The 20,679-nt window shown below is 37.0% G+C and overlaps 3 protein-coding genes across 6 annotated transcripts; all 3 read left to right on the top strand.

The window, feature by feature from the left end:
* The first annotated feature begins 1,609 nt into the window (after positions 1-1,609).
* Positions 1,610-6,455, top strand: gpank1 (G patch domain and ankyrin repeats 1). 2 transcript variants are annotated; one of them, XM_043238117.1, is made up of 5 exons: positions 1,610-1,701; positions 2,223-2,488; positions 2,661-2,932; positions 3,705-3,817; positions 4,625-6,455. In XM_043238117.1, exons 2-5 carry the CDS (start codon positions 2,296-2,298, stop codon positions 5,079-5,081), a joined length of 1,035 nt encoding a protein of 344 aa, XP_043094052.1. In that variant the 5' UTR covers positions 1,610-1,701; positions 2,223-2,295; the 3' UTR covers positions 5,082-6,455. The 2 variants fall into 2 exon arrangements, with proteins under 2 accessions (XP_043094052.1, XP_043094045.1); XM_043238110.1 differs by having other exon boundaries at positions 1,613-1,732.
* A 1,654-nt stretch (positions 6,456-8,109) lies between these two features.
* si:ch211-145b13.6 (GPI-linked NAD(P)(+)--arginine ADP-ribosyltransferase 1) lies at positions 8,110-9,703 on the top strand. Of its 2 annotated transcripts, XM_043249851.1 has the most exons (5): positions 8,110-8,243; positions 8,459-8,521; positions 8,644-8,845; positions 8,996-9,377; positions 9,488-9,703. In XM_043249851.1, the coding sequence occupies exons 2-5, from the start codon at positions 8,474-8,476 to the stop codon at positions 9,591-9,593; spliced, it is 738 nt and encodes a 245-aa protein (XP_043105786.1). In that variant the 5' UTR covers positions 8,110-8,243; positions 8,459-8,473; the 3' UTR covers positions 9,594-9,703. The 2 variants fall into 2 exon arrangements, with proteins under 2 accessions (XP_043105786.1, XP_043105779.1); XM_043249844.1 differs by having other exon boundaries at positions 8,644-9,377.
* A 799-nt stretch (positions 9,704-10,502) lies between these two features.
* kcnip4b (potassium voltage-gated channel interacting protein 4b) lies at positions 10,503-18,312 on the top strand. 2 transcript variants are annotated; one of them, XM_043249859.1, is made up of 9 exons: positions 10,503-10,754; positions 14,062-14,186; positions 14,310-14,379; positions 14,783-14,853; positions 15,055-15,162; positions 15,269-15,373; positions 16,385-16,447; positions 16,527-16,621; positions 17,255-18,312. In XM_043249859.1, exons 1-8 carry the CDS (start codon positions 10,667-10,669, stop codon positions 16,572-16,574), a joined length of 678 nt encoding a protein of 225 aa, XP_043105794.1. In that variant the 5' UTR covers positions 10,503-10,666; the 3' UTR covers positions 16,575-16,621; positions 17,255-18,312. The 2 variants fall into 2 exon arrangements, with proteins under 2 accessions (XP_043105794.1, XP_043105790.1); XM_043249855.1 differs by having other exon boundaries at positions 16,527-18,312.
* Positions 18,313-20,679: the final 2,367 nt, after the last annotated feature.

Genomic DNA, 20,679 nt, shown 5'->3' with positions numbered 1-20,679 from the left:
GTAAAACTTACTTACTTTCCTCAGGTGGAACCACTCTTATTGCATTTTTGTTCAACAGGGAGAAAATATCGTGCTGAAGAACATGTACTGTATAATAACAAGATAAAACGAAGATAATCACTAGAAATGAAATGTCCCCAACTAAGCAAGCCAGGGCCGACAGCAGCTGTGTGTGCATCTGGTTCCTGTGATCTGTCCATGGGGGCTCATAGGTGTTCTGGTCTCTGGTGAAGGTCATCTCTTGGTGCTGATCCACCATCTGATCTGGATACAAAGTGAGTAACAAAATAAGAAAGAAACAAACTAATACTAGATGCCATTCTTTTTACAAGGTCACGAGTACATCATGTGCTATGGAGATTGTTCCCGTTTTGGCTGATCTAATTAAAGCAAATGGATTAAATTAAATAGAGCAGTTTTTTTAATCATTTACATTCTTAACTCTGAAGTTAAAGAAATCATGCATTGCAACATGAATAAATAATGCCACTGAATTGTCCACTTATTTTCTCCAATTTTTTCTATGTGCTTTTATTTTTGTTTTGCTTGTTTTGCTTTTAGTTAGTTTTAGTAGCACGTTTTATAATGTTCACGGTTGATCTGTTCATTTGTTATGCTATCAATGTCAAAGTGAATATGGACTATGTCTCATGGACTATGAATATCTAGGTCTTTATGAACGTCACTCAGCAACTCTTCATGTTGTGTTGACAATGATAACAAGAGACCATGTATGTTTCACAGTACTTTATTATATTGTATGATTTATGTTAATACTTAACAGTGTAGTCATTGCGACAGTGTATAGTATTTAATGGTGGTCACAACAAAAATTGAATTAACAATATTATAGAATTTGTATGAGAGAGACTGGTAGACTGGTTATACTTGGTAGTTGAAGGGGTGTGGAAAAAGATCATTTTCGATTAAAATGTCTCCACAATCTGCTTTCGACGAAATATCTTTTCTGATTAAAGGAATAGTTCAATGAACAAATACATTTTTTCCTTATTTACTCACATGTTGTCCTTGTGTTCATTTATTTCTTTTGCTGAACACAAAAGAAGATATTTAGAAGAATGCGTGTAACCAAACGTTTGGTGGTCCAGACTGACTTAAGGGAGTGAGTGAATGACGGTCTGCAAAAAGAACTGACGACAGAATTGACAGACAGATGACGGAATTTTCTTTGTGTGTGTCAACTATTCTTTTAATGTTAAAAAAAGCAACAAAACAGAAAAAATACAGTCACTACTCATGACTTATAAACGTTAATAGAGTCGCTTTAACTAAAATGCATGTTTTATTTAATATTTGTTCATTAGATTTCGTGAATGTTACCGCTCACTTTGAAAAAAATTAGAACGTTGCCCAACCTTAACTCCTACAACAGTTTGGCCTGTGCTGCGAAACTTTCAACCTCCGTAGCACAAGTGCTATGAGCAAAAAGAGTTAACGGACAGCCCTGCCTTAATCTCTACTGATTCTCAATCAGCACTTCTGTAGACCTCTGACAGAAATAACAGCTATGTCCCCTCACAAAGTCCACCTCCATCAGGTCGCGCTGCACGCTCCAGAACACTTGGTGGCAGTAGAAGATCCTGTTCTCCAACAAACCTCACAAGAAAAAGAGCAACACCATGTTTACGTAGTTAGCCTTTATTTTATTGTTTGTCTTTTTTTTGGGATCCTTGTAAGAAGGTATCGCTCCCAAATTAACCTAAAATGAGAAGTGTGTTTATTTATTTTATTGTATTTACTTTTGTTCTTGTTCTTAAGTCATTTTTAGTTACGATATATCCTGGTTTGTGAGACGCTAAATGTATCACCTCGATAGCTACTAACATTAATCCCAGAGAAAAGATGTAGTAAATGTATAAATGTTACAGAATATTATAACTCAGTATTAATAGTCAATCATTTGCTTTTAATAATTTGCTGTAATGATACAATACAGCATGATGTATAGCAGTGACTAGTGATGCTTTCAAGACCTTTGCGAATCATTCTTGTAATTTGGACAAAACCTGTTTAAAACTCTCTGTCAGATAGATATCAGCTTTTAAATGGTTTTATTCAACCGGCAACTGCAATTAAATTACAGAAACTCAAATGGATATAATAAGACATAATCAAGTGGTGGTTAAGGATTATTAAATCTTAAAGTAAAGCGTCTTTCAATATTCTCTTTATCGTCTATTTGTTCTTTCTCTTGGTTTTAGTCTCATGGCCACAAGCAGCTTCTGCAGCATCTCTCAGGAATTCCCTTATCAGCAGTAGCAGATTTTGTTAAAGATGAGCCGTCCAGTCTACTTCACCAGAGCTAAAGAAGAGGAAAACCTCTGGATAGATAGAAAGAGAGAAGACAAGCAAACAATTACTGGGGAGGAGGCCAGAGACTTTTATCAGAGCCTGCTACAAGAGACGGATGGAGAAAAGCCAAAAGGGGGAGAAGCAGCAACCACAAGAAGAGTGAGAAGAAGAGCAGGTAGAGATGGTGATAATAAGATGGACAATTAATTGAAATCTTACACCCAAAAATGCTCCTACTGCCACCTATACAGCATTTTTAGTATTTGCTTTCCTTTGGTGTTTAGTTTATAATGATTGTAGGTAACTGTGTAGTTTTATCACAATCACCCATTATCTTTTGACCTAAGGTCCCAAAAGAAGAAGAGAAGCACGCCGTCCAGAAGCTGCTCATGTTGAACCGGTTAACACTTCAGAGCGTGATGGATACAAACTCCTCCGATGTGCCCAGGAGGGAAACATTCGGGCCCTAAAGGACCTCTTGCGGCGTGGCATTGATGTCAACTTCCGTGATGATTTTTACTGGACAGGTGTGATGTGTGCGAGTAAGGCAGGACAAACGGACGCTGTTCGGCTGCTCCTGCAACACGGCGCTGCTTGGGTGGGAGTTGTGGACAAACAGGTTTGTAACGTTCAATTCTAGTAGGGGAAATCGAAATAGTTTGCTTCTACGTATTTGTTGTTTGCCTGAGTGAAGAAAATAAAAAACCACTGAGCCAAAAACCACTGGGGATTGGGTGTGAATTAATTTCAACGGTCTATAACACAAAGCACCGTAGGATGCTGAAGCACCAAAGGGTCCTAAAATCTAGAGCACAGATGTGGCCCTGGAGTAGGTGTCGAAGGTCTTAAGTCTGAAACCACCAGATGAAAGTAGCTTGAAATGAAGGTTTGCTCAGTGGATGTCTTCTGTATATCTTTTGCCTGTCTGGGCTAGAGGCTCAGAATTTGATCAGTCCACTTTGTTTCTATAGGATTGAAATAAATCTGCATCTAATGTCATCTCACTGGACAAAAAAGGGTATCTCTTCTCTCCCAGGTTGGAAGCTCAGAATGTGGTCTTATCTGACTCGGGTCATGATCTGTTGACATCTCTCCCTCACAGGCCAAAAACTCAGAACAAGAATGTATCTGTTATAATCTATAGTGGGCTGCAGGAGAGCCTATGATATTGACTGTAATGTTTTATTTACAATAACCCTCCTTGTACCACTGAATGGATGTCAAAAAGAGAAAGTGCTCACGTATAGCACAGGGGGAGTGAAGCAATCCTTGTTCATGAAATTATGAGTTACAGTATATATCTTTAAACTAAACATGTAGAAACGATTATGTTGCAAGCCAGTTTCCTAAACATGATGTTTCTTTTTTATGTTTTTCTCATTCTCTTTCAGGGCAGAGATGCTCGGGATCTGGCCCTGCAGGCAGGTCACCAGGATGTAGTGAGAGAACTGGAGCAGTTCAGCGTGTCAGAGATCACAAACACGCCAACTACAAACAGAGAGAGGTTAGAGATGGTCTTCAAATCACCAAACAATGCATAATTTAAGGGGGGGGGGGGTTTAATGAAATTTTCAATTAGCTGAAATTGTATGAATGGGTGCCATGAGAATGACTTCAAAAAGCTCATAAAAGCACCAAAACAATCCACAAGTAATCCACTCAACTCCAACTGATAAATTATTGTCTTGTGTAGAGTTGCATGCTACATTGGTAGCTCCAAAATACAATGGCAGTGTATGTTTTAAATAGTAGTACCACCAATATTACTGTATTTAATGTTGTATGTGCGACAATACACAATTTAAAGCGTTCATTTTAATGCAGGAGAAAGAATATAGACAAAGTCTTTCCTTGAAATTGTTATATTAAATTCAGTTATCATAAGTATGAATTATTAAACAGATGATTAAATGTAAAATATAAAAAATGGGCGAAAAGATTTTAAATGGATACAACATTCAAACTGAATGTATTCCGCAAATATTCTTGGGGGAATATACAAAAATCTGTATAATAATAATAATCTAAAGATTAAGAACTTCAAAGCAAGCAATAAGGAAAAGAAGCTAATTTGTGGAGCAATATATAGACTACAGACTTGGAATGTTTATGCCTGATCGATAAAATGTAAAAAAAAAAACATTTTCTACGGGTTGTCAAATTCATTTTACATTAAACATAGGTCGTAATTTGGATATAGGTATATTTCTAACTGAGTATATGTTCTTACTTAAATGCTGTGCCAATACGCATCTAATTTGACCAACCTGAACAGTCCTGAGAATAACTGTGTCTGTGTATCTTTCCACAGCGTTCATCCTCAGTGGTGTAATTTGTGTGCTGTGCATTACACAGACAGCACTGAAACACACAACAGGTCCACACTGCATCAGTTCAGCGAGCTCCGCCCCCCAACCACCCCTCAATACTGCCTGCCCTCTTCCAGCAACAGCTACAAAATGATGCTCCGTTTGGGGTGGGACCCCGCTTCTGGTCTCGGACCCGCCCACTCCGGACGCAAAAACCCAGTAAGCACTGTACTAAAGAGAGACCAGGCCGGCCTGGGGTATGGAGCTAGCCCACAGTCGAAAGTCACACACTTCCAGGCCAAAGATCCTCAGGCAGTGCAACACGTACGTAAACAGAAAAGACTGGAGAAGAGACAGGAGAAAGGCACAACCCTCTGTGCTAAAGAACTTAAGAGGAAAGAAGAACGAGACAAGAAATGGGAAAGAGACTACCGGGCATCATTTAACTTTGACTTCTGACCTACTGTGCCTTTGTTCAAAATTCTCTTGTCTTTCTCTAAACCAGTGTCAAAGGGTTAAACTGATTGTGTTTTAAAGGGTGGAGGGGCACAAATTCAACATGGGTTTTTTGTGACATCTATAAACCTAACAGGGAGGAATGTGAAACTAACAGGGTTAAAATTCTGATATAATTGTATTTATTGTATGCTGCCAATGAATCTACCTCCATAAATATTTTGAGTGGTAATATAAGTACAATTGTATTGTAGTTAATGAACTAGAAAATCGATGCTGAAAATTCAGATTTACCAACAGAAATAAATTAAAATAAGCTATTTTAAATTGCAAAAATATTTCACAGTATTACTATTTTTGATGTATTTGCTGTAACTTTAAAAATCGTGCTGATCTAAAACTTCTGAGCGGCGATATGTAGAAAAAAAAAACAAAAAACAAATATTTAATCTTGTTTTGTTGGGTATCATAAGCACAGTCTAAAATAAGTTAAATGAACTTAACTTAATTAATGTCCCTCCTCTAAAAGGAAATCTGGATTTTAGTTATTAATAAACAATATGTTTTGAAACAATGTTATACAGGTGCATTACAGATGGGAAATAATGCAATGACTGAAAGCTCATTTGCTGTTAGAACCTGTTAACACTGGTCTTCCACCCTGTTAGGCCGTTTCACTCTGTTAAGCTCTCTTCCACCCTGTTAGAATTCAAGAAAATATTTGAAAACAACATTAAATGTTGGCCATACATTTGTCTTATTTTGTGAGGTGAGGAGCATTAACAGCATATATATGTTTTTGAGCAACTTTGTTATATTATTTACCATCCTGTTGGCAAAGATGTGCACACAAGAGTACATGTTTTAATAAATTTTTTTTATTAATAATTTTTGTTGCAAGAATAAAAAATACCATTATGGCATAAGGGACATATACTGTCTTATTATTGTTTAACATTTACGTTATTAAAATATGCACCTAACAGGGTGGAATACATTCACAGCGATTGCCGGAATAATCTACCCATAATTATTATGTTTTAAGTCACTGAACTTGGCCAATATGTGCTCCATATAGTTAAACATCACTGTTTTGGTAGAATGCTAAAAACACTTGTAACCTGTTTTATCAAACCTGTGAATCAAAAAAGCATTGGTTACCAGGAATGACCCATAAGTATGATAAAGATATTCAATGTTTAATTCCTTCCGTGTTGTTGCACTGTAGGAATAGTGGTTTAAGCAACGGAGGTGTGTTGAACACAGCAGGCTTTTAAGAAGAAGCAATAGAAAAAGTAATTTAGCAACACCTCTGCTTTAACCCCGTAGGTGCTTGCCTGCGCTATTAACCAAGATATAAACTTCAGATTTTCAATACACTCCGTTCTGTGTGATTTATATGCTAAGTATGTAAAAAAACACTTTTCAAACTGCTAGGGTGGAACCCTGTGTTTCATTTTTGCACATCGCTTTTTTTTTGTTGTACTGAAAATATGCCTGGAAGTCCACCTTTGTTATTATATCAAACTGCACTTTCAATGTGATTTTAAAAGACTCGCAAGCCGTTTTCTCTGATGGACACACAACCTTGTGCAAGTGTTCTTTGGCCTGTGTTTATTCACATTTAGCTAACGGAAATGTTTCGAAGGTGATATCTAAGATAAGTTTTTTTCACCTGTGAAACAGACATGGGTTCAGTACATGTGTCTTAGGTTAAGGGTTAACCCTGCACCATAATGCACGTTGTCATTTTGGGTAAAAAATGTATAGTAGTAATACTAACTAAACTTTTAACCGTTTAAATAGCGAATCCCCCACAGCGTGAGCGCAACTAGCTCTCTTAAAGGGAATGGAAGATGAGAGTCTGCTTGGTTTATTGCAGGTTACGCCCCAAAAACACACGTTACTAATTTAGAAAATAGAGACAACCCATTTTGATTATGTGCTCGGGCGCACGTTTCCCATTGCTCAAATAGCAAAAATGGGTTTGGGTTTGTACCTGCAGTGTGTGCTTTAGACTAGTTTAGTTTGTTTAAATAGGGCCCTTTATCCACGGGAAAACAGTCTGCAAGCATAGGCGCATAGTTGAAATGGGTTGACGTCAGTATTTAACATTGATTTTGGTTACACCACCTAAAAACGCCAGCTGACGTCTGAATTGGACATCAAATTAACATTGACATCAGATGTTGAATTTCTATCTAATTTATCGCAACCAAAATATAACCAAATATCAGCATCATATGACATCGTGTGCCTGCTGGGGTGTAATAAACTGGAATTTTCTACTAGCCTAACACGCTTTTTAAATAACAAATATAATAGTGCGCCGTTAACTTCAGACTTTAGACCAGGTTTGAGTTGGTCTTTGGAGCAATCTATTTTCAGTTCCTCAAAATAGTAACATGCCTCCAAAATGCCTGAACGCACCTCTTTTTTAGACCAGCACAATGACCCATGATCGCACAAATTGATGAAAATGCAGGCGCTCAACGTGAAAAAGAGAACTGCGTCTGATTGAAACTAGCCCATCGCTTTTCTATATCAAAATAAATACTATATAGTGTTTAAAAACATGTTATGTACATTTTAAGTGTAAATGTCTATTATTCATTTTAGATAAGTGTCAGAAGGTAGGTTTTGGTTCTGGTACAACTAAGGCCAATCAGAGACCATATTTTTCACAGAGTTAAAATTGAAATTGGATTTAGGGTAAGTTGATAACATTGAAAAATGAGGGTCAAATAACACCACAAGACCATTTGTGAACCACTACCTAATAGATTATGTCACGTTTTGTTTTTAGGATGGCAATTTACACTGGTTTTTGTTCTGTATAATGTTTAAAGCTGTTTTTGAATGAGAAACCACTTTTTTTAATACATCTCTGCACATTGCTAACATTTACCAGTCCACAAAATGTGCGTCTTTAATTTTTCATGTTTAATTTTTGCACTTCTGGAACATTTTCTTCTAAGAATTCCTCTCACGTTTGTATGCTCTCTGGCTTTGTTTTTGCTGATCACAGTAGCAGCTGAAGGGCAGGAAGGAAATGGCAGAGTACAGCCTTGATAAGCTTTCCTGGAGTGTATTTTAGAGTCAGGTTCTGAGCGTTCGCTTTCTTCGTGCTTAACTGATTTCATAAATATCAGATCTTAGGGGACGGTGAGTGCTACCTTTTTCTGCTTTTTTTTTTTTTTTTTTTCAGTTTTAACTGACAAACGTTTCCAACTAAATTAAATACATCATGAACAACAGGGATTTCTGAGGTTTTGTTATTTGCAGTGCTTTGGGTTTTTAGTTCAGTTTGTGCTGAAAGTGATTATATCTAAATATGACTTTATTTTTAGCCTGTTGTCTGTGTTGTTGTCTTTGTCCAGACTTGAACTAATAGAATGGGACGTTTGAGGTTTCCTGTGATTCCCGTGGTGCTCTTATACACAGTAAGCTCTCACATGTGTCATCATAAACTCTTTAACTTTTTACAATTCATCGTGTTTTGTGAAGCTCAGAGGTCTTTTTTCCTCTCCAAAACGACTTCTGTGATTTTTAATTGTGCTTTCAGACGGTATTGCAGACGACTGAAGAAGTGATACAGATGGGCATGTTTCCTGAAGCTGCCGATTACTCCTTCCAGAATTGTCGGAGCAAAATGCTGCAAATGGTCACAGAAAGTGGAGGTCTGCTGCAGACGGAGCTGAACAACAATCCAGATTTCAAAGCTATTTGGCAGGACAGTGCAGCATGCAGCGAGACCATTCCAGGGGGTACGCCTCAGCATGCGGCTGCCCTGAAGAGCTATGCAGACGCTAGTCCTACATTTCTTAAAGAATTCAGAAAGTTGGCTAAGACTAACAAGGGAAGTTCAACGTACAGAGATGAGTTTCCTTTCAAATCTCTTTTTTTCCTGCTGACAGATGCCGTGCAACTCTTAGGCCAAAACAAATGCTGTACAGTGTACTTCGGTACGGAGAAGGAATATAACACCAAAATCGGTGAGAAAGTGCGTTTTGAGAGTTTTGTTGCAGCAACAGTGGAACATAGTGCTGCAGCTGAAGATGCCAGTGACAGCGATAGCACTGGGACCGTTTTCAACATAATATCCTGTTCTCTGATCTGCTATGAAGATTATAAATGTATTTCAGAAGAAATTCTGTCAGAGAGAGAATTTTTCATATCACCCAATGAAGTTTTCACAGTGAAGGCAATCACTACTAGAAGTGGTACTGATACCTTTAAAGAGATCACCTTAACACATTCTGACTTTCAAAGTTCTTCTAACTGCAGCAGCCTCGACAGGTGAGTGAGAGAAAACAGTACACATGTGTTCGATTCAACCGAAAATACTCATTTGTGATAACGGATCGTATTTAAATTCGTATTGAAATTTCTCTTTATGTCTCTTTAAGGTTGCCCAAAGAATCTAAAGCGTCGTCTTCAAGTTTCCTGAGTTCCAGTTCCCTGAATCTTATGGCTTCTTTGCTCCCGCTGTACTACTACACACTGACTCTCTAATATACTTTGTTTCCCTTTTCACAAAACTGCAAAGTTAAAGTTACTTGAATGTGACGGTATATCAGTGTTCTTTACCTATTTACATAATACAATAAATTACTTTTAATGCATTTTCTCTGTTCTCGTTTTATTATAATCCATAAACTGTGCGTTGTAAAAGCAGCCCACACCACCAGAGGGCGCCATTGCATTTTTTATTTTCTCGTGTTGCTGATTCGTATTTATATTAATGGGACACAAATATTGCTAAAAATTGTGGAAATTTCAGTTTCGTCACTCCACTTGGTATGTGCTGTCAATGCCTTCAGTTTTACAATGACCAGACCTGCAGAAAACAGGTTGCCATAATGGTAAGGTATTTGTACTTTTATTATTATTATTATTATTATTATTATTATTATTATTATTATTATTTAAAAAGAGCTGTTGTAATGTGTAATATACTATATATATATATATATATATATATATATATATATATATATATATATATATATATATATATATATATATATATATATATATATATATATATAATAAATCCCTAGTAATTATCAGGGATATAGGAAGAAAAACCCTATAAGATTAGACATACTGTAAACCAGTTTTTTGTTTTACTTTTATTGCCATCAACCACCATCAACCAATTCTCTTATTTTTATAAAATACATGGAATACCACATAGCCTCACTAAATGATCTAACGTGGAAAGACATCAAAAGAAAAGTCATTAAAAATTCAAAGGAATCATTCTAAGGAAATGTAAACATTATAGGAAGTCAGAGAACGTGATGTATAGAGGTGTGTGTGTGTGTGTGTGTGTGTGTGTGTGTGTGTGTGTGTGTGTGTGTGTGACTGAGAGAGAGAGAGAGAGAGAGAGAGAGAGAGAGAGAGAGAGAGAATGGAGATGGTTTTCTCCCAGGTGTTTGTAACTCTGAAGCGCGTTTACACCTTTCGGAGTCACTGTTCATCCGTGTTCCTGACAGGAAACTGAAAGCGGCGGAATTCAAGACAGAACATCGGAATAAAGCAGAGAACTTGCCTTTGAATACATCTCTTTAGTGTAACTGAAGATGAGCAGCCGACGGCGGCGATGCAAGCGTCAGCTGATCAAGTTTACTCAGCATATCGCGCGATTAATAACAGGAACTCTGAACTCAGGTAAAGTTCACCGGCTCTCTTTCTGAATGTTCCTCTCCCGCCTCGTTAGGTCAGTCCCATTGAACTTTATGGTAACAGATCATAGGCTATAACAGACTTTTCGTTAATACACATTTAAATAGAAAAGTCATTAAAGTTAATGCTATAGGCTGTTTTTACGCACTGTAGTCTAGTCATGTACTAATGACATGTAATTAAGCGACTAAGCGAAAGCTGTAAAACAAAAAATGTGCCTTTGACTGAGAAACAGAGCTGGTTTCTTTGTGTCTTTATCAATACACTCCCTCCTTGCTCGATTTCTGATGCACTCGAAGCCTAGGCTGACTGTTTTAGTAGCAACCAAAAATGTTAACGCTTACAAAATGTAAACGTATAAAGAAAAAGAAACATTTAGTAAAAGACCATAGACCTAATGCAGGTTAGTTTTAGACTAACTGCTTTATTTTTGCCACACAGCAGTCAAACAGACCAAGGGCGGTTTGGACACGCTGCGACAAAACTATAACTTCATTTAGATTTATGCATTTAGTAGATGCTTTCATTCATTACTCATTACTCTGAAGGTAGACCTATAAGATGTGTTATAAATTAGCTATAGGAGTCAAATGCATGACCGTGGCGGTGCTACGTGCACTAATGCAGAGAACCGAAAGAATGAAATGTAGATTATTGTAACAAGAACATGTAATTTGCTCAAGTGAGAGACTTTACAAAAGTCATAATAAAATGACTAGTTTAAGCTAATCAACAGGTGTTGTAACTCCAGACAGCCTTGTGTTTATAAATTCATGCACCCCATTTTTCTTTGACGGTAATTACACATTTTTACTGGAATTCTTAATATTTAACATCTTTAATTTGGATGACAACGCAGGCATGTGTACAACACAATGCACATCTACCAAAGTTGCATCAGCTTATGTTTTTAATGCACACTGTTTTCCCATAAACGTCATTATTCATCGACACACTGTATAAGTAGTGAATTAGACTGTGTCGTTTATTCTGTTTGTATTCGGTCATCACTGTTATTTAGGTGCGATAAAAAAAATAATCTGCTATACCACGCACTATATGGGTTAATATTGAAATGACAGTGCTAATCATTAATGGTCTTAACTTTGTGGATGAGAGTTCTAATTAATTTCATCTTTCCCTTGGCTGTGCTTCATATCCTTGTGGGACTAAATATAATTACACACTCCATCATTCCATAGCCGACCATAAGACACTGATGATCCCTTAATAATGCTATAAATTAAGTATTGCAGACACTGGTATCTTTTTCAGGTAATTTTGTCTGCCACATTTCGACTGGATTTTGGCTTCATTCTTTCTGCATCCGAGAAGGTTTTGTGCTGCTGTCTTATCTGAAACTTGTACATACCTTTCTGTTTGGAATTCGTCAGGCATGCAGATTACATTTATTATGCCATTCAGTTAAAGGATTTGATTTATATTTTACTGGTGGGGATTCACTGCCCAGCACCTGCTTTGCCTTTAAAGCATCGTAAGATAAAAATAACTACAAGCCAGTCAATCTTTTCACCCTTTCTACTCCAAAAACAGGCCAAAGAAAAGGAATTTGTGGAAGTGATAAATAATTGAAATAATTCACCACATTTCTCATGGCACACTATGGCAATAAATGGAAAAATGAAAGACATTACATTAAGCTAAGCTTTGATGAAGACGTAGCGAAATGGGTCATGTTTTATATAAAGATGACCAAAATAGATCCTTTTTATAGTTTTCTTCTATCAGCCACCATTTCTTTTCGATTTACTCTTTCATCTCAGCTAAAGTTTTTTTTTTTTTTGGTTGATTATGTTGTTTTGACTGTGTGTGTGTGTGTGTGTGTGTGTGTGTGTGTGTGTGTACGTTTCTCACAACTGTATTCTTAGTCCTAAAATAGAGTGAAATCCCATGTAAATTAAATTTAAGGCCAGTGATTTCAGATACGTAATTGCCACATCCTTCATTAGAACAGCTTTTAAAAATGATCAGATTTTCTTTTTGTAAGTGCTACACATATCTATCAAAAAAAAAAGAATCCGATATAAACCTTTCAAACATTCTATTAAAATGAGGAATTCTCAGTAAAGAACTGGTGTTCTACTAATAAAGAGATCTTTAAGTATCTTTATGGTACTAGCTCATAGCATTTAGGGATAAATAGGGTACATGTCAGCTTTAAAAAAACATGAATGGATGCCAGCAAAACACATTTTGGCAATAATAATTAAATGAAACAAGGCACACGACAGTAAAAATGTATCTTTAAGTTAACATTTTTAGTGTCTACAACACATACCAAATGAAATATTAGACTGTTTTATTTATTGAGTTGAGGTTTCTGTTTAAACCGATAGCAGCACCCGTGCAGTGAAATGAGCTCTGACTTGATAGATTATGTTCTAGGAGCAGCTTGTAACATCTTGACCAGTCTTTAAGTGGGTCATCCTGGTACCCCAGTTTTAGCGTGGATTAATCTCACACAAAAACTATTGGTTAATAAGAACACCTCGACCTACAAAGAGTAAACGGTTTATATATAGCTTTAATATTTATGTTGTCTTTGGTTGTCTCCCGCATTTCCTCAGACATATTGCGTTTCCTAAATATATCGTTCAAAAATAGGCTAGAAGTCGAACTTTTTTAAGCGCAGAAACTGTATCTTGTGAAAGCCAGCGCTTCCCTGCAAGCATCAACCTATGCACCAGGACGTTCTTCGTGAATCTGGGACAGAGGTATTATGCATGTCCTAAAGGAGACACTGCTCAGTGTCTTTAGTCACCTGACCTGCTAAGGCACGGTATAGTGAATATTTAATAAAATTCACAGAAACAGACCCTTTAAGCCGTTTGTGATGTGAACACTGACCCCCACACACATACATGATAGCGGCTGAATAGTATTTTATGAATAGCTTAAAATTAAAACAAAAACAAGCCAGAGGAGTCATACCAAAATTGAATCAAAATGCCATGACGTAGATGTAAAAGCTACAGCGTATATATTAATACTAAAATACTGACCCTTCTTATCAACAGTTAAACAGATCTCAGACACCAAATCTGTTTTGACCCCTGGACAAAGCCGTCAATACATGTCACTCCCTTTTCATTATTCATCAAGAAGGCAAGCGTTTGTGTAATTAGCGTCACCGGACCGGCCGGGGCAAGGGTTCTTAATTAAAGCTAAAGCTCTAAGCGTCACTGGGCAGATTGTGTATTAGAGTCAATAAAAAAAGACGATTCTTTGATTCTGAAGCCGTTTGATGGCAGCTGCGTGCTCTATGTTGTAGATAATGAGGACGAAGAACAAGAGAGCACAACGGAGCGGTATCACCCGGAAAATCTGGAGCAACTGCAGTCGCAGACCCATTTCTCCAGACAAGAGCTGCAGCTACTCTACAGAGGATTCAAGAATGTGAGAGATCGGTTAAACCCCACCCGCTGGGTGTAGAAATTATAAATGATGCTGTCATTTTTAGGGCTACCGCTCTCTTTGGAGATATTCCAGTCTCTTAAATATTCCTTTCTTATCTGCTAGGATTGTCCAAGTGGAGTTGTGAATGAGGACACGTTTAAAAACATCTACGCTCTGTTCTTCCCACTGGGAGGTCGGTTCACTCTCGTTTGATTTGCATGCATTGCTGAATATGTTTAACCAAACAATATGACGGCACCTCTGGTAGAGTTCATAATAGGAAAATGTTTTGTGATTGTAATTCACTGCACGCTGCAGCCAGTGTCTCCTCCTTGTGGAGCGATGGGAGATTTTTCACACAATATAACGACGTATAATAAATCCAGTGTAACTTTTCATCCCTTTGGAACTGTTATGACCGTATGCTGTTCAAAAAGAAATTTTTATGGGACAATTCAGTAAAAGCTAAATTCAAATCCATAATAAAACGGACTGCCGTCATAATAATTCCTTGAAAAGGTTTAGAACGCATACACATGCATAGAGACATATGACTTGCAGAAATATAAGTACATTTATTGTTTTTATTTTCTTAGATTCATCGAAATATGCTCAGTTTCTTTTCAATGCGTTTGATAAAGATAAGAATGGCTCTCTTAGTTTTGAGGTAAGTGTTTTTGTTTTACTTAAATAGTTTGGATTGAATATCATCATTAATTATGCTTTTTCTCTGACGTGTGTGTCATAAAAACTAATATAAAATTTTATGAAAAACAATTATTTGGATTTAAATGTTAAGTCCTTCATGTAACTTCCTGTGATACAAATAGCAGGAATATTTATATATATATTTTTTTTTTTTTTTCAGGAATTAGTCTGTGATCTTTCAGTTTTGTTAAGAGGCACTACAGAAGAGAAGCTGAACTGGGCTTTCAATCTATACGACATCAACAAAGATGGACAGATTACTAAAGAGGTCTGAAAACAATTGAATCTGAATATATATCTCTCAAGATTGAGCCCTGTCAAAAAACACTGTTCCGTGATGAATGCAATGAATGTATATGATCTTTTTGTTTCAGGAAATGTTAGATATATTGAAGTCTATTTATGATTTGATGGGGAAATCTATCCATCCACGACTTAAAGAGGAGGCAATAAGGCAACATGTCAGAATGTTCTTCCAGGTAATGCCTTTATGCCGTTATGTTTAGAAAAAGTGACTATGCATACATTTTTGGAAAATTTGTAGGACCTACAAATTTGCTTTATATTTTAGAGGTTTTCAAGTGGAAAATGTCCACATGATGGCGCTAAAAGCACTATGACTATTAATATGACTATTAACAAGGCCCTTAAAGGAATAGTTCACCCCCCCAAAAAATGTTTCATTTTCGGGAGAAATGTACTATTACTTTAATGTCAGTTCTACAATTTTTTTTTATCATGTAAAGAGTCATTTAGCCCTACTTTCAATCAAAGACATGGCTTCAAATGCCAGCAAACACACTGAAGACAGTACCTTCAGTGCACTGAGTTTCCTAAATATTGTAATTGCTATTTAAAATTAAGGTTAAAGTTTAGAAAAAAGTAGATTAAATAAAACATTAAGTGCAAATATGCTATGGCAGTTGTATTTTGAATCACATCAGAAAATCATTGATAATAATTATTTACAATAATAATGAAGGACATAATCAAAAAGTTGAAAATAAAGTATCGTGAAGGGTTGGGGTAGGTGTATAGAGGGCTTTATTGTCAACCATGGCATCTATTTAATAATTTGAATTAATGAACATTTACACATAAGTTGCATTTTGTTTGAGAATGTACTTCAGTACTGAGGTGCAGATCATTGCCTCTTACAGTAAGTAGCACTTAAATAATGCTGTTATTTTCACCTAGTGTAAAAGAATCCTTTGCTGCTAATAAAAATATGTATAAAATAAATAATCTGACAGCAGTATTTTCACCTGGACACACTAGTGAGACATAGCAACCATTAAATTATTCATATTTTTAATGAGGTCAGGCTGGTCATGCAGCCGGAATATTTATCCAAACCTCTCTCAGATCTCTATCAAAGGTCAGTTAAAACATGCGTTATAGATTACACCTCGCTCATACATTTGAAAGCAAAAATGCGTTGTAATCACATTAGTTTCACACTAATTTCGTTTTTTTCTCCCTCCCCTTAGAAAATGGACATGAACCAGGATGGCGTAGTAACCATTGATGAATTCATTGACTGCTGCCAAAAGGTACGGCTCATTTCATCTTTATTTAAACCTTTATTTCCTAAAGCGTAATAACGCCACTGTTGATGCTTGTGTTTTGCAGGATGAGGATATTATGCAGTCCCTTAAGATTTTCGACAATGCTGTCTAGATTTCAGCCAGTGAATCCATCTCAAGCACTTGGACGTTTCTAGATAGGTAACACTCATTATAATGATGCCAGCTTTTCTGGACTGCTCTTCACAGCTCAGGACCGCTCCAGGTCGTCTTTGGTGAACTGACTGCTGAATGTATTCGCACCTTGGTAGAAATGTGGGATTCTCGTGTGATGCAAATGCAAGTGCAGTGTTGGTGGAGCAAGGAGCAATTACTTGTCAAACACAACACCAGTGCTTTGTATTATAATGTGCTTCAGTGGACTAGTTTTTGGCACAGCCTAGCCGTTTCATGCTCGCTGTATCACATTGTGTTTCACAACTGAACCCTATAACTGAACACCAAGAGTGTACTTGGGTAGAGATTCACCTTTAACCCGAACCTTTTTAATATTTAATCCAGTAGATAAATCATTTATGGTAGACTAGGATTACCTCTCAAGGTCAAGTTAAAACGACGTTGCTCAAGTCAGTGCCTGCTTTTCCTTACGTCAGATGCGCACATTGTTTAGTAAGCACACTAGATTTTTCAGCCAAAAACTGGAATAATGCCTTTATTTTATCCTATTTTTGCTCATTTATTGTTATTCTAAATAACTGTATATAATGAAAAAGTGGTTCAGCAACATTGAATAACCAGCAACAGGTCTGTTTATTTCTTTTTTTTTTGTTACAGGGGATAGTTTTTCTTGTGGACTGCATAAAAGTGACAGAGGTCACACTATAAGACAAACAGGAACCAGAAACACAAATACACTGAAATGTAGTTTAATGATGTTAAACATAGGATGAAGGTGCGTGACATCCCCCCAAATATTGTTTTGGTGCTATTTTCTGTTCAGCCAGCGTCTTTCCTTATAGTTAGCAGAACTGTATTACTGTAGATTAGAATGTACAGTATGAACAAGGTGACACTATTTATAATAGCCTAATATATCTTGGATAATAAGTCAATAGTGAATTAATGCTAGTAATGATGTAGGACTTTTAGTATATCTTTCTGTTTTGTATAATTTTTAATGTCAAGAATATAAAATATACCAGTTATAAGGAAATTTGGCCTTCGGTATGAATGTTTCTTACCAAAAAGAGAAGAGCCTCTGTCTCGCTCTCTTTCAGGCAGGGAGGTCTGTACTTAGTGTCATTGGCAAAATAGTGTTCTTTTGTTCATTCTGCTTTTATCAGTAGATATAACGCTTTTGGAAGATCTGAAATTGTAAAGATGTAGGTACAAAACACGTAGTCCTTGGCAAATGATGAGAGGTGCTATCAGTAAACGATGCATTTCAGTGGTTTGTATAAATGAAAGTGCTGTCCAAAGTCATTTTATGTGTGACTTTTTTCGATATTTGGATAATGTGACTGTTGTTTCAGAGGAATGATAAGGTTTTAGTGGTAATTTTCAAAATGTAACATTTAATACAGTTTATTATTGTTTATTGTAAGTGTTTTCTTCTCTTGTGATAAAATAATTGTAATAAATCTTACAATAAATTAAGATGCCTTGGTTGAAGCAAATGCATAACAGTTTGATTTCGGACTATTTTTAATCTTCACCTCAGGATTAGTAATTCAGTAATCCAGTGGAAAGTCAGACCATAAGAATCTCAGAGATCCACGTGACAGTTATTACGTAAAATGATATCAAGGATTAAAATATTATTTAGTAGAGAGAAATGTTCTTATTTTATAGCAGTTGTTTTGTACTCCGAGCTCCTCCCGAGTGACTGAACTCCTCACCCTATCTCTAAGGGAGCGTCCAGCCGGAGGAAACTCATTTCGGCCGCTTGTATCCGGGATCTTATCCTTTCGGTCATGACCCCAAAGCTCATGACCATAGGTGAGAGTAGGAACGAAGATCGACTGGTAAATGGAGAGCTTCGCCTTGCAGCTCAGCTCCTTTTTTATCCAAGACACACCGGCACAGCGACCGCATTACGCCTAGAAATCCTGTCCATAAAAATAATGAACAGGACCAGTGATAAAGGGCAGCCCTGCCGGAGTCCAACATGCACCGGGAACAAGTCTGACAATGCGAACCAAGCTCCTGCACCGATCACACAGGGACCGGACAGCCCTTAGCAATGGGCCCCTTACCAGAGCACCCCCCCACAGGAAAGCGTGAGGAACCCGGTCGAATGCCTTCTCCAAATCCACAAAGCACATGCGGACTGGTTGGGCAAACTCCCAGGAACCCTCCAGCACCCTGAAGAGGGTATAGAGCTGGTCCAGCGTTCCACCTTTAAGGATGAAAGCCGCATTGTTCCTCCTGGTTCGACTATTGGACGAATTCTCCACTCCAAGTCCCCTGGCATAGACTTTCCCGAGGAGGCTGAGGAGTCTCCCTATAACTATTCACAAATAATTTACACTTTTGTTACAAGTTTACATTGTGACATGTACATTTACGTTGGCCACTAAATCATTCTGATAATGACGAGTGCTGTCTGGAGTTTTTTTAAAATCACCCTAACAACAAATAGGAAATAAAAGTAAGAAAGAAAGAAACAGCAGGGAGATTTTTCTGTGTGGCGTGAGAGTGTGAGAACTGGTAGCCCTATTTTACAGAACAACATTTTACGTAAAATGCATACGAATAATCACGAGATCACGTCGAATTGAGACAGGCATGACAGAATCACTGACCTGTGAACACATTTTTGGATGGACTATCTTACTAGGGCCTCGGAGAACCATGCAATAATTCCAGAACTTCTGAATAGTTATTAAAAGGAGATCGTTTTATTCACATTAAGGTGAAGAGAAGAAAAAAAAAACCACTGACCCCAACTTTTGAACCATAGTGTAAAAGTTACAAGAGCTTTTTTTTTTTCAGATGTGGTACAAATGGGCTGGCGCTCCACAATGTTTCTCCCTTTTTGTTTTTTTGTTGTGTATAAACCTACAGTTAAATATCTTCATTTGATATGTTTAAATAATGACGAGTATCCCATTAGCAGTGGCCCTGGGCTCTGGTAAGAGATGAAATGTGTTGACTCGTATCGGACTATCGCATATCAAAGCCATTTTGTCAGGCTGAAATATTTACTTGGTCAGCAGGTGTCCTGTCAGCCAAAGGTTAAAGGTCAGCGTAATAAAACTGATGCCGAAACAGCTGTCTGTCAGAGATAAGAATGACGTCATGTTTTTGTCACATGACATGTACTGTATGGTAACTATTTATGATGTGCCATCTCTCGATCCTGCAGACTGGGCTTATTATCTGAATATAGAGGCTACATACAAACAACAATCTATGATTAATGTTGCTGTATAAAAGACAATAAGCTAATTAATTTTATGGACTGCACAATAAACTGTACACTGGTCATATGAAGTAAAATGTGATCAGGTGGTGCAAAAACCTGGGTGCTAATCAACTGTATAATTAGATTTTCCCCCCATTCGTATTCTTTTATCTCTGTCCATGTCGTACATGCATATTGAGACATAAATGGCAATGAGACTTTCTGAGAACCATCACGAGGACAAAATATGGCCTACAGAGCACACAATATGGAAAACAGCCACCACAATGTTGTGTTTGGCTTCCAGGACACAAATGCTAGTTTAACATTTAGACACAAACAGTGAATACCATTCCTTCTAGAGAGAACAGGAGCTGACGGCTTTCCAGACGGTACTGAAGACTCCCTATTGAGGAAGAGGAATGAATTCACTTCATTAGACTCACTGTCCCTTCACCAAATCACCAAATACACGTGTGCATCATTTTAGGTTTTCATAGTTTAGTCAACACCAAGTCAGTATGTTTTTTTTTTTTTATTTATAATCACACTTATTGATATTTTAGTCTGTGGTCTAACAATAAGATTGTGTTAAATATCGCATTAATGGGCTGAATTACACAGCTTGATTCGGTGTACATTACCAGCTGTTTATTAGTACTTATAAAACGCATATTGATGCTTTATTTTATGTGACCATATTCCAGATCCATTACACTTAACATAACAAAACATAACTACTAGAAACAGCTACCCTAATGGGGCCAGATTTCCTCTGGCCGGACACCCAGCACTTATTTTTTATTAGTTATTTGTGTTTATAGATTTTGTTTTGAATGGCCTTCAGGACTCA

The sequence above is a fragment of the Puntigrus tetrazona genome, chromosome 1 (genome assembly GCF_018831695.1).
Source record: "Puntigrus tetrazona isolate hp1 chromosome 1, ASM1883169v1, whole genome shotgun sequence".
Taxonomy (NCBI): Eukaryota; Metazoa; Chordata; class Actinopteri; order Cypriniformes; family Cyprinidae; genus Puntigrus; species Puntigrus tetrazona.
The sequence above is the reverse complement of the archived record's forward strand: the minus strand, read 5'-3'. Positions and strand labels throughout refer to the sequence as shown.